Source organism: Xiphophorus hellerii, chromosome 12, assembly GCF_003331165.1.
Source record: "Xiphophorus hellerii strain 12219 chromosome 12, Xiphophorus_hellerii-4.1, whole genome shotgun sequence".
NCBI lineage: Eukaryota > Metazoa > Chordata > Actinopteri > Cyprinodontiformes > Poeciliidae > Xiphophorus > Xiphophorus hellerii.
The window spans coordinates 28946988-28960382 of record NC_045683.1 but is presented as its reverse complement, the minus strand read 5'-3'; the positions used below and the strand labels follow the sequence as shown (position 1 = coordinate 28960382).

The window sequence follows — 13395 nt, the reverse complement described above, 5'->3', positions numbered from 1 at the left end:
CTGCTGCTGAGCAAAGCGGCGACGCATTTACATGGAGGAGCAAAGAGCATATAAAAGGTCCTGCTTTACAAGAGCAGAGCAGGCTTCTTTATAAGAAGGCTTTTCCATGCCTTGTGGAAAGCAAAACGTTCTGTGAAATGTGAATTCTAACTAGTCTGTTCGGATCAAATGAACTGTTTCACACGTCAGACAAGCGGCTCTGCCAGGACCACAGAGGAGGGAAAACACGTAGAACCGCATTTCTTCAGTCTTCTTCAGATAAAGGGTGGGATAAGTAAAAAATAAAAAAGTGTGGAGTGATCACTTCTCCAAGCTAGTCAAAGTCAAAGCAAGTTAGCAACAGCTTAAAGGGGCAGGATCATGTAAAATCAACTTTTTGGAGGTTGACATCATTTTATAATGTTATTCCTTCATGAAAAACATGGCTGAAGTGTCGCCATGATTCTTTCATGCATGTTTGAGAAATCCTTTAATCTCTCATGGCAACCATTCAGCTGTGAAGAAGACCTGGGTGGACCTAGCTCCGCCTTCGAGCTGTTCAAGCACCCCTCCCCTTGACTGTCCCACGCAGCCCCTTCAGACTAGCCAGCAGTAATTAGTAAACATCCACTGACCTCATTACATCACCTACTTCTCAGTGAAATGCTAATAAAAAAGTTATTAAAGTGTTAACAGAGGAGCCATGTTGTGGTGACTTCCCAAAGGTGGAGTGCCAAAAAGAGCAGGAGTTTCTTAAAGAGACAGAGGCCCAATTTCAAGGCAATAAATTATGAAGTCAAAGTTTGTTTAAGTCATATTTTGTATATACAGCATTTTTATAACAACTGAAGGTAACATAACTTGATTGTGCTATAAAATGGATCCATGTACCTGGAAAATATTTAATACTGCCCCTTTAAATACTTTATCCTGGCTGAGGTGCTGCATGTTAAAGCAATATGAGCATCAATCATAGCCAAAACGTGACTCCTACAGCACAACACACTCATATCATCCAAGTGTTTTCTGAGTTGTTGATGCTTGGATGATATGTATCACAGAAGCATCAACATGCTGTGTGGTGATGCTGTGGGGCAGGAACAATCCCCAGTAGCAGTCAGCCTGGCAACAAATCTGAAGAGGCCTCTGACTGAAGACTGCTTCATTCCCAAGGATCTCAAGAATTTTCTTAAGATAAACGTCTGAGATTAATTTGATGAATAAACTGAGCTTAATTCACTTTTGAATATAGGATCACTTGGAAAATATGCCTGATTGAATCAAAATGACTTTTTTGTAAAGTGCCTTAAGACACCATTTGTTGTGAAATAACGCTGCACGAATAAACTGGATTGAATTAAATGAGAACTAATTTTCAAGCGGAGCCGTTATGAAAACAGAAAGACAACTACAAGTTGTCTGCTGAGGCCATTACACGTTGAGGTCGGCTAAACGTTTGGTCACAATGTTCGCTTTTGCGAAAGACGAGAAGTGATTTTCTGCCTCCATTTAAAACCTCTCGGCCTCTGAATCCACACAGGAGCCGTTTCGTTGACAGAAAGTCGCTCCAGCTGCGGCAAACGTTCAAAGCGAGGTCTGTGGAATAATTAGGGCATAAATTCACGGAGGGAAGCTGCTAGTCAATTTTTAAAAATGTTATTCTAATTTGAATTTAATTCAGCCTTTCAAAACTGCGATGTGGTCCGCTCCCGCTGTGCTGGGCTCCACGGCGAAGCCTCAACTCGACAGGCCGCATCTTCAAAGTCTTTCGTGAGACTCGCGCAGATTGTGAGAGATGCTGCTGCTTTACGGCTCATCGCCGAGGTGACCAAAGGCTTCGGTAATCTGCGGCAAAGTGGAGTGTGTGGGGGGGCTGGCGATTCAGGCTAATGAACGGCGGCCCCTGCAGACGCGCCGTGTGAGCGCTGCACTTGACGACGGCGGCAACTCCTCGACTCAGATCCTCCGGCCTGAAAGTCGCCTGCAGGAGGCTGATTTCACTTCAGCCCTTAAAGCCGGCCGACGGCGAAGAGTGCCACATTTCACACACACACACACCCACCCCCCCCCACACCCACACACACACACTCACACACACACACAAAAGCCCCCTGTTGTGACCTTCTGGGCAACTGCAACATTTGCTGGAGACGCCCTCGACTGCCTCATTTATTTTGTATTCCCGCTCATGCTCCTCGTTGTGTGTGAATGTCCGATTCAATTGCAGCTCTCGTTTCGGAGGGTCTCGACAAACTGGCTCAAGACTCTAGTTTTTTAGTTACTTGCACAAAATGAAAAATGGTCCAAATAACATTAAAAAAAATGCAGTGCTTTCAGCTTTCGGACCTCAAATAATGCAAAGAAAACAAGTTCAAATTCATTTACAGCAATACTAATGTATGAACTCAGGAAGAGTTCAGAAATCAATATTTGGGGGACCAACCATGAGGGGCTCGGTGCAGCGGTCTCTTCATTTCTTCCTGAACTGTGTATGGCAATTTGTAACACTTCTTTGCCAAACAGATCGTCGTTGATCAGATGTGATGGAGTTTCTGTGAACCTCAATTTTGAAGCCTTGCTTCATTTGCTCAATTGAATTTAAGTCTGGACTTTGACTGAGCCTTTCTAACAGCTTTGATCTCAGCCGTATAATTGCAGTATTGGGAGCGTGTTTAGGGTCATTGTCCTGCTGGAAGGCGACTCTCCAACCCAGGCCACAAATCTTTTACAGCATCTTTGGTTTATTCCTAGGATTGTTCGGTATTAAACAGGCAAAATGATGTACTTTCCAGACACACATTACCATTTTATAGCACAATCAAATAACCATGTTAACTTCAGTTATTGTAAAAATGATACGTTATATCAAATATGCCTTAAAAATAAATGTGACTTTGTAATTTAGCGAGTTGAAATTGGGCCTCTGTCTCTTTAAAATCTCCCGCTGTTTCAGGAAGTCATCGCAACATGACTCCTCTAATAAGCCTTTAGATTCATTTTCACCAGCATTTCACTCAGAAGTAGCTCCAATAATGAGCTCAGCTGTGTTCAAAATTTCTTAAAAGTGACGAGGCTATCCCGACACATCTCCTCTCTGCCAACACCCTGCTTTTTCTTATAGGCACTCTATAAAAATGTGTAATGTTTTTTCACATTGAGTGAGATATCACCTACTTTAATCTCTGACCAGGCATCTCAAACACTGGTTTGATTTGCCATTCCTATTCGTCCAGCGTGTCAGGCCCTGGTTTCAAGATGTCTGGTGAAATCAATTTATAAGCAACACAGTGGAAACTGCAAATACGAATGTGTGAATATGAATGTTTCTGAACACAAATGGCAAAAAAAAAAAAAAAAAAAAACAAAAAACTAAAACTCAGATACAAAAATCTCTCTCTCTTTCTCTCTCCTATCACTTTCCCTGATTCTGGAACCCAAGAGGTGCCAACCAAAGCTGTCGTGTGATGAAGTTCTGCCCTGTAAATAATAGTATTGTGGGTGATTTTTTTCTTTCCTGATGGGCTCACAGAAAACAATGCCAAAGATTTATTTGTAATTGAAAATTCAGAGACAGTAGAAGAAGTGCTGCCAGTGCTTCCAGGCAGGTATGTAGCGGTGCCAGTAATGTGGATAACGGGCCCCACACCACGCAGCAGGATGTTTTTCCCTGAAGTCATATCGGAAGTTGTTGGTGCTTCCAAAAAGAAAGAAGTAAAAAAAAAAAAAAAAAACCCTCTCAACAACCTGCCAGACAGGAGGCTGTCCCAGAGAAACGTTCTCAATCATTTATTGTTTTATCATTATTTCATGCGATGCTTCTAGAAATCCTGCAGCGGGATTATCAGTCAACCCTGCATGTCGCCTGCAGAAAGAAAGCAACAATATATTACTACAACTATTTAAAATTACACTAATACACTTTTTCGCAACTCGCTGCCGGTGCAGACCGCCTCTCTTCGTCTCGCGCAACGCCTGCATGCAGCTTTGCGGCATCTGCTGCAGATGTCAGCGGTTTTATTTCTTGCACATTTCTGATGGCTTAGTTTACCACCCGCCTCCATGACTACTGCTACATCTTCTTTTCAAAAATCAAAAAGAAGTTGATAGAAGATAGATTTTTTATGTCAGGGTGACCAAGCAGTGCAATGCTCTTTGGGTACTAGCATTGATTTTTCTAGATGTTTTTTATGTAACTCTTGAATAACTGTTTATTATGCATTAATTAAGGGTGAGAAGGAGACAAAATCTACAGGTTTCTTGCCAAATAGTGAGCAAAGTATGAGCATTTACATATTTTATATATGTAAGATAGTAAACCAAGATAGTCTGATACCTCCTCACTCTTAATTAATGGATAATAAACACTTATTAATGATTTATAAAGTGTTCACAGTGGAATAGATAACATATCAATAAAATATTCATTAGCCATCTATAAGAGGAGCCTTTAAAGTGGTACCCACTTTAGTTAGTTGTCAACATGCTAGCTAATGTTAAAACTGCATGACAACGGTGGGTAACCACGGAAACCAGTGACAGCTTTGAACCAGCTCTTTTTGCAAATCACAAAAAGATTTGCACATCCGTGCGATGCTTAATAACATCGCACGGATGTGTTATTATTTTTTATAATTTTTTTGTGGGGAATAAGTGATGATGGACGGTTGGAAGGAATTATTTTGATTTCCACGAATCTCTGATCGATGCAACCCTGAGTTTCCTCCCAGTTTTGGATCCGTTTTTCTGTCCGGTGCTCCTCGTTTTGCTGAATCGTCACGCAGGCCGTGTTTTACTGGTGAGAGCAGAAGCAGGAGGCTAGTACCAGGACCGGCAGGGCAGCGGAGAAAGCCTGGAGGAAGCTGTTAAACGTTGAGGAGCCTCTGGAGGCAGACCGCGTCTATCGCACAGTTCTGATGAGAGGTTACTGCAGCCTGTCGTTACTGAGAGAGTGAGAACAGAGCTGGGATCTACACACCTTCATCTCCCCTTCCAGTGATGCTCACCTGTGTTGGGCACCACCAGCCGGCCTCCAACGTGGCCAAACACGCCGCTGGTCCTCAGCTGCTCTCTGCTGCCGCTCAGGGGCCCATTGAGCGTCAGCGGGCCCTTGTTGCGTTTGTCCACAGTGCTGCAGAAGTCACAGCTGAGGTCCTGTGGGTAAGACTCGCCGGGCGCTTTGGCGTGGAACTCGGCGCGCTCGGCCACGCCCAGAGACACCATGAAGGAGCTCTGGACTTTGACTTTGATGTCCGGCAGCGGGTCAAAGAGCTCCTTGTCGGCGCCGTCGTGGAAGCAGAGCGGCGTGCTGTACGTCCGTCCCACCGTCATGTCGGGCGGCATCGAGGAGTTGAGAAGCAGCGGGTTGCCTGGACACACGGAGAGACACGGTCACCTAAAAGCTCTGTGTTCATGGGAAACGACAGACAGAGCAACGGTTTAGTTAAAGAATCTCTTAAAATGACATTCATTACCGTCCTACTTGGAGATGAGCGAGTTTCTGGGATAAAATGATGTGGAAAAGTGTTTCTGATTTTCTATTCTTTGAATGTTTGTCACACAAATCAAGGAATCAGGAACAGAGTTGTAATAGTTTTGGGTTTTTGGATTTTTCAGTGTAGCTTAGTTTTATTCTCTTGTGACTTTTTGTTTGTCTAATTCACTTAGTTTTGGTTAGTTTTTAGAGAGTTTTTGATAGTTTTTATTAGTTAGATATTTAGCTTATAGTAATTGTAGTAGCATAAATTCCATACTTTGCTTAATTGAAAAAGGTCTAAGTGTTGTATTGTGATTGTGCTTACATCGATTGGGTAATGATACCATTTTCAAAAAATATATTCAATCATTGTTGAACAACCAACTGACTCTGGAGTTTTCTCCCAACTTCAGCCGTCATCGCTTTGCGGACTAACCTTAGCGCCACCAGGAGGAGCATGGAGAGCCGTAAACTGCAGACAGCTGACGTAAACTGACGTAAACTGCTTGTGTGGTGGGGGAAAAAAAAAAATCTATCTCACATAATTTCAAAAGTCTAATAAATAGTCATAAACATAAAAACAAAGGATATTATATGTATAATTTCAGTATGTTTTAGTTAGTTATAGTTAGTTTTAGTTTTTTCCAGTTAGTTATGGTTTTTATATTTTTCAGTTAGCAAAAATGTTTTTTCAATTCCTGTTATTTCGCTAGTTTTAATTAACGACAGTAACCTTGATCAGGAAGGGCACAAATACTTTTTCACTTCTTTTGATTCAGTAAAAACATTTCATATTGCTTAAAAACTAAAAACAACCAATACGAAAAAAAGCAACACAGTGTTTTAACTCCTTTTAGTTTTTGAAAGTAAATGGAAAAAAAAATATTTTGGAAAAATATGTTGCATTGTTTTTGGACATTTAATAGCGCAGATCTGTTGTTTCTTTTTTAATGTTCAGTCAGTACATATGCACATGATTTAAATTTCTTCTCTTTCTGATAACTGCACAGTATGTTTTATGTTACGATCTTGCACAGTATATTATTATTATTATTGCTAATCTTGTTTTTTTATATATTTTTTTTTAACATACGACACAATGAAGTTTCCAGTTGTGATGTTATAAAATGTCAAAAAGTTCAAGTAGTGTGAAAACTTTTGCAAGTCATTGCTCATTTAACGTGACATATTTTGGTAAAAGCAAAAACTTGTGTCATACTTTGATCAAATAGAAACTTTTTGTCGTCTCCGGGTGAAGTAAATGTGGCTTAAATCAGACTTTATTCGCTCTGGCGACTCCATGGCTGACCGCTGAAGTTCAAACTGCATTTCCAGGCAGGAGAGGGGAGCACGAGGGCCAAAGGGGCACAACCTGGACAGAAGGTCCAGGGCTCGGAGCCACGGTCAGGGCGTCAGATTTAATTACCAAGCTCACACGCAGCTTGATCTCCATAATCCATCTGCTGAAGTCAGCTCCTCAGGACAACACGGTTGTCCTCCTGAAGGAGAAGAAGGGAGGGGTCTGCTCTGTAAATGAGAGGAGTCCTTCAGCCCCCACTGTGTGTGTGAGAGTGTGTGATGAGAGCAAGTGGGGGGTGGGGGAGCTTAGGTCTTCATCTGTGGCCATTAAATGTGGCGAAGCTGCCAAACGGAGCGAGCAGGGCGCCGCATCGATCTGGCAGCAGCACCGAGATAACGGCGAAGTCACAGAGTCCTTGCTGCCCAGCTGTTGCCTGGCGAGGGGTGCGAAGCGGGAGGCTAATGTTGTTTTATTTTTAGGAAAATCATTAATTACCAGGGATGGGATCTGTGATGAGCTTTGTGGAGGCTGCTGGTGCTTTTTAACTGGGTCTTTTTGCGTCCTGATTTAAAATTAAAACGAAATCCCTGTCAGTAGAAACAGACATTGTGAATTGTCATCGCATAGCACTAATAAACATGGAATATAAGTATTATTACTTTCTTATGTTTTGAGGAAAGTAAAGGGGTTGTTTAACATAATTCAGAATGCAAATTAAAGGATGACCCATTATGGTAAACCCTCCAAACCACAGGACATTTAAAGTTAACATGTTCTCCCAAAAGCTTTCTTCATGCTGTTAGCATCACATGATGTCATTATCATGAGGATTTTATTTTTCTGATTTAGTCCAGTGTTTTAAGTTCTTGATATACGTTTTAGTTTTTGTTCAGCCTCATCCTGAGCTGCTGTTTTATGTTTGGTTCTCATTTCACTCCTCTCTGTCTGGTCTTGTGTTTCTATCCACTTCCTTCTTTCACGGGACGCAACAGCAATGGTAGCAACGATAGCGACGGCATCAGTAGTTGAATATTTTCCAACTTTCTCGTGTCACGTCGTTAGCTCGTGTGTGCGCACCTACGTGGACGAGCTCGAAATTTCACACGAATTTCGCCAGCCGCTTGACGAGAGGACAGCAACCGGTTGTCGCCTCGTCGCCATAGTTCCATAAGAAATGAGAGGAGAGGGATCAATGTGGCCTTCTCTATGTCGAAACCCTTACGGAAACGAGGAGGGGAGGAGTCAGTCGATGCACCACAGTGAAGCTTTTTGTGCTTCCAGTCTGTTTGGTAGAAAGAGACATGAAAAAACCAAACAAGCACGCCACCGGAAACGATCGAGCTAATTTTAGTTTGTAGTGTGATTAACTGATGTATTGCGTATTGGGACAGACCTGGTCAGATCCTCTTGTTTTACTCCTGAGATTTTTACCAACCTCTTCCTGTGTTAACGAGATTTCTGTATCTTCTGGGTCGCTGTTCTACAGTTTCTCGTCAGTCTCTGATTCACTTTATACGCTCAATGAAATTACAAAGACTTCCATATTAAAGAAGTTTACTTCCTCAAATGCTGTGGTGGTTAATCCTTTATACTCTCCCCCCAAACCTCCGGCACCAATGGCTCTCAGCATCATCATGATGGCCATTTCACCTCTGGCCTGCAACAACTGAGACAGCGTTTTAAAGGGTACAGAGTCAGCGTTGGTTCAAATGTAAGTAATAGCTGGGATGTTCCACAGAAATGAATTAAAAACATGACCACAGTTTATTTCTAAACACTTTCTCGGGGTCTCGGTCGGAGCTGCAGCACCGCGGACGTCGGCCCACTGCAGACGACATTCAATCGCCGCCAATTCTTTTTCTTTTCTTTTTTTTGGTACCTCTGGTCGGGCGAAGAATGATCTGGTTATCGCTCGAGTGTGCATCTTTAAGAATGACGCCGCGCAAATGGAACGGCAGCAGTGAGATGAGAGAAGTTAATGAAATGTACTTCGGGTTGAATACCTTGAGGGATGGGTTTGGAATTGGGCCCCTGATTAAAAATCACTCAGAAGGAGAAGGAATGTGGAAAGACAGGGTCAGGTCCGAGACTCGCTCTGCACTCCGCCTCTCTGGAGAAACACCTGAGAGCATTTCTAACAACTTGGAAGCACTTCAGTATTTTTCTTTCTTTTTTTTTTATTCTTCAGGTTAAATAACAATATCTAATTTTGAGAGGCCTTCTATTTGAATGCAAGTTTAATATCCAAAAGTGCTTATTTAAGCAGCAGTATGAAGCTTTTTTGATGTGTTTTTTTTTTTTTTTTTTACATATTTGTTAAAACTGTCACCATGTCTTGACAATTTGTTCTGAGACAATCAGCGAAAAGATCGATCTCCACATTCTCCCTGAGCTACAATTGCCATCTGAAGAAATGCGCCACTCTTGGTCAAAAACAACCAATCAGAGAAAGGAGGCGGGGCTTAATGCTGTCAATAATTCCTGTGAATGTGCAGCTTAAATTGCTAATGGCAGAGAAACAATTTAGCCTTATAAGAAAACTGTTTATCCACCGTCACCAGTGGCTATGCTAACTAGCCTTAGCATTAAGGGGAAGAAGCTGTAGTGCTAAGATCCACCTCCTGTTTCTGATTGGTTGTTTCTAGTTAGCACTGGGAGAAGGAAGAGGAGCTCGATTTTTTTTCACAGATTATCTGTCTCGTTCCATACTGTCACGACATAGTGACAGTTTCAACAAACATGTATAAAAATATGTTTTTAGAAAAGTTAAATACGGCAGCTTCAATCGGTGAAATCTTTTATGTTCCCTAAAAAATCAAGTAGGCCAATCGAGGGGGGGGGGGGGGGGGGGGGGGACGCCTTAAAGGCAAACTGTGGCTGTTGAGCAATAAGTAGAGAAGAGAGGAAGGAAGTGCTCCAGATTTCCCAGGGAGTCTCAACCCGGCTGCTAAACGGAGAGGAGGGATTGTGTCCGGTGGAGGGCACAGCAGGCAGGCTGCACAGAGAACTGGCCTATTTAAATACGATTGATGACCTGCTGAATGGAGCACTCTGCACATCTCTCCAATCTCAAGACGTAGCGCTTGGGGTGGGGGAGGAAGGACAGGAGAGGGGGGGAGGGGGTCATGACCAGCTCTCCAGGCCTCTGGATGCCTGGAAGGGGGAACCCTTGGCTGGATGGATCACCTGTCTCCACAATGGCTATCACTAGCAGTAACCCAGAAGTGTCCTGCAATATGAATGCCTGCAGCGTGGCTGTGCTGGGAGAGCAGCAGTCACATGGGCTACAGAAGTTATTGCTGCACACAACAAAAACTGAATTGATGCTCACTGTTCCATACCCCTCCCACCCCACCTCCACCCCCCCAAACCCCTCATTTATCCATCAGTGGGTTCATGCTGCTGTAATCTGATGTGGAAGATTGGTGTTTCCGACAGTCGGACGCACTGTCCAGAGGGAGGCGGGCGGAGTGCTGCTGTTGTCTATCAGAGATTGATTATCTCCTGCAACAGAATAACAGAGGTGCAGGTCTGTCAAAACAGATGGACAGGTCCTTTCACTGATTATTGAGGCATAAATCTCACAGCGATAGGGAGGGTGCAGCCCGTTCTGCTTAATGCTGGCAAACGCCATCAATCGCACCGCAGAGCTCTCTCTCTCTGTCTCTTTCTCTGTCTCTTTCTTGTGACGTCGCCTGTTGGCCTTGTGCTTGCTCTCTGTTGATGACACTATTTTTTATACCCTTGTCACACTATTATGTATCTGCCTTGGGTGTCAAGGTAAGAACATCAGCTGCCTTAGGTAAAAAACCTTCCAGCATCACCACAAATCAGCTATATAATGCTTGGCATGGGCTTATTTGGAGTTGCCAAACATTTTGGCATAAATGTCACATTTCTGAGAGGTCACACACAGCAGTCAGGCACATACTTAAGGCCTCTGACAGATGTCCAAAATAAGAACACACGATCATGAAGTGATCCCCATCGATGTATCTCTAATTGCCTGTTTTGGGTCTTTGTCTTCTGGGAAGGACCTTTGGCTCAAAGTCAACTGTTCCATATCCTCTAGTTTCCACTACAGGAATCTTTGGCAGGAGGCAGCGTAGCTTTCTGAGGCTATTGGTATTGTTTGCCATTTCCACGCCATTTAATGAACTACAAACAACTACATAGGGTAAAAATTTGCCCCATGAAATCACCCTTGTAGGGAGAAAATACTTCATTTACTTTGACCGGAAGGATTGCTGTGAAGGGATCATAACAGATTTGTAGGATTCTGCTGCATGTGTGTGTGTGTGTGTGTGTGGGGGTGTGTGTGTGTGTGTGTGTGTGTGTGCTTTATGCTCTATTCAGACACATCTGCACCACTTTTTTGAAAAGAAATATGTGTATGTTACAAACTTTCTCTGATTTTTGAAGTGATTGTAATGCATTGTCCCTGTGTAATCACTATGAAATGATCACAACAGCAGGTTTTAATCCTTGCTGAAGCTGTTTCTCCTCTTCTCTTCCCTCCGTCACTCCGGCAGCGAAATAACACCATATTGCTGCAAATTTATGAGTTCCACCTTTTGACTGCATATGAGCCGCAGTGTATAGAATTGTGGTTATAATTATGCTTTTTTTTTATGGTCTTATTGTCAGAACACTGGATTAGACTAGCAGGTGGAGCGCAGAGGTCAGTATCTATCAAATGTCATCTAAGGAAGCAACAATGTTGTGCAGGCAACAGATTCATGGGTGGCCAAAGCTCACTGATGCACATGTCAACAGAAAGCTGGCTCCAGCTGCAGAAGAAGTTCATACCGGTTCTGACAGGAAGGTGTTAGAAGACACACAGCATCAGTTTGTTGTGTTTGGAGATGCGTAGCTGCAAGAAAGTCAGGGGCCCCACGCTCACTCTTGTCCATTGTCAGAAGAAGCGACAATGGAAATCTCAAACCAGAGTAATGAAACTAAGTGGCCACTAAACCATGTTTTCTGGTGTGAAGGGGTGCGTGTGTGTGTGTGTGTGTGTGTGTGTGTAGTTTAGCTGGAGGACACACTGTTTCATAAAAATATTTCTAAATAATGGAGTTGGCCTCGTCCATTGAGGATGATATGCCCTGCCTCAAAAGGTTCAGGCAAGCAGGACCACATCACAGCCAACAGGAAGACTCTGAGCAGACTTCAGAAAATCTGCATTAAGATGAATAACTCATATCATTACTGTAAAATATAACCAAGTGTAATTTTCTGAGTTGGAACAGTATGATTGTCTATTCAGATATTACACTTGCAAAGTGCTTGACTCACTCGTGCCACCATTTTTAAAACACTTTGTTCAATTATAATTATAATCCAATAGAATCACAAAAGCAGCCAGTAGGGAGAATTACAGTATATCTTTCATTAAAAGCTCCTTCAATGGTCATAATGTTATGTCTGATTGGTGTATACATCACAAACACATCAAATGTATTAAATGTGAGTGCTTTGAAATGTTATCAGTAATGCCCAATTACTACTCTCATGCTATGCTGTGCAGATGCTCTGTCTGCACTAACGAACAGATCTCAAACTGACAGCAGTCCAACATAGTTTCAGAATAATTTAATCAAGATTTATTTGACAATGTGTTATAATTCAGAAGGTCATCCTCATAGGACCAGTTTTAATTAAATTATGAAATTTTTAAAATCAAATTAGATGCTGAAATCATGGAAAACAATTATGCATTTTCTCCATTTCTTTACAGCTGGCCTTTTTTCAACGCCACAACACACAAGGCAAGGAGAAGAAGTAGCTTCACCTTGTCTGGTCGTCTTGAAGTTGAAGGACTGGAAACCCCCAGTGAGAGCCGAAGAGTCAATGACATCAACGCCATAGTCGCTGTGGCTCTTCCTGTACAGCATGACGGCCACAACCAGGATTACCACGGCGACGATTCCTGCTCCGAGACCCGAGTACAGAGCCACGTCGATGGAGCTCTCCATGTCTGTAAGACACAAACACAGGAAAGAGTTCTCATACAGAAGTAAACTTCCTCCGTTTTTAAACAGTCTATTGTGTTTTTAATGTTATGTAAGCTGAACATAATAGTTCTACCCAATTTGATTTGTTTGTACTGCTTATGTTGAGGCTAAAACCAGTGTGTTTGAGCAGGTTGTGAAATGTGCGTGACTTTAGCATGACCTGAAGTGAGCTTTTAAAAACAAAAGAAAAACGTGGGGGTGTAGACTCGGAGGAAGGAAAACATCCATGACCTCTGGAGGTCACTCATCCTCCCTACCTGGTGTACATTACCTGCCAGAAACAGAGCTCACCTGAACTGGAGTGTGGGCGGCTGAGTTACATTGTTGTTGTACATAATAGAGTTCAACTATGTGGAGTAAACACATAGACGCTTAGTTTGCTGCATTGATTTTGACATAAAGAGCCCTAGAAAAACAACAGCACAGAATCTTCATCTTGTTAGGGTCTACAGATTCACTTGGCACTTCATTAGCTACACCTGTTCAATTGCTTTTAAACATGGCAACGACAGCTGGAGGTAAAAATCGAACATCAAAATGTAGAAGAGAGATTTAACTGACTGAAGGCGGTGTGCTCTTTGGTATTTCAGAAGCTTTTCCCCCAATACACCAATTCCTCAGGACAA

At 42.7% G+C, this 13395-nt stretch overlaps 1 protein-coding gene across 2 annotated transcripts in view; it reads right to left on the bottom strand.

Annotated features, from left to right (window-relative positions):
- Positions 1–13395, bottom strand: part of unc5db (unc-5 netrin receptor Db) — a 233589-nt gene that overhangs the window by 42666 nt on the left and 177528 nt on the right. For both annotated transcript variants that reach the window (XM_032578939.1, XM_032578941.1), the window contains 2 exons: positions 12547–12732; positions 4983–5345 (listed from right to left, as the gene is read on the bottom strand). In XM_032578939.1, coding sequence (XP_032434830.1) covers positions 4983–5345; positions 12547–12732 — 549 coding nt within the window. The remainder of the gene's footprint in view (positions 1–4982; positions 5346–12546; positions 12733–13395) is intronic.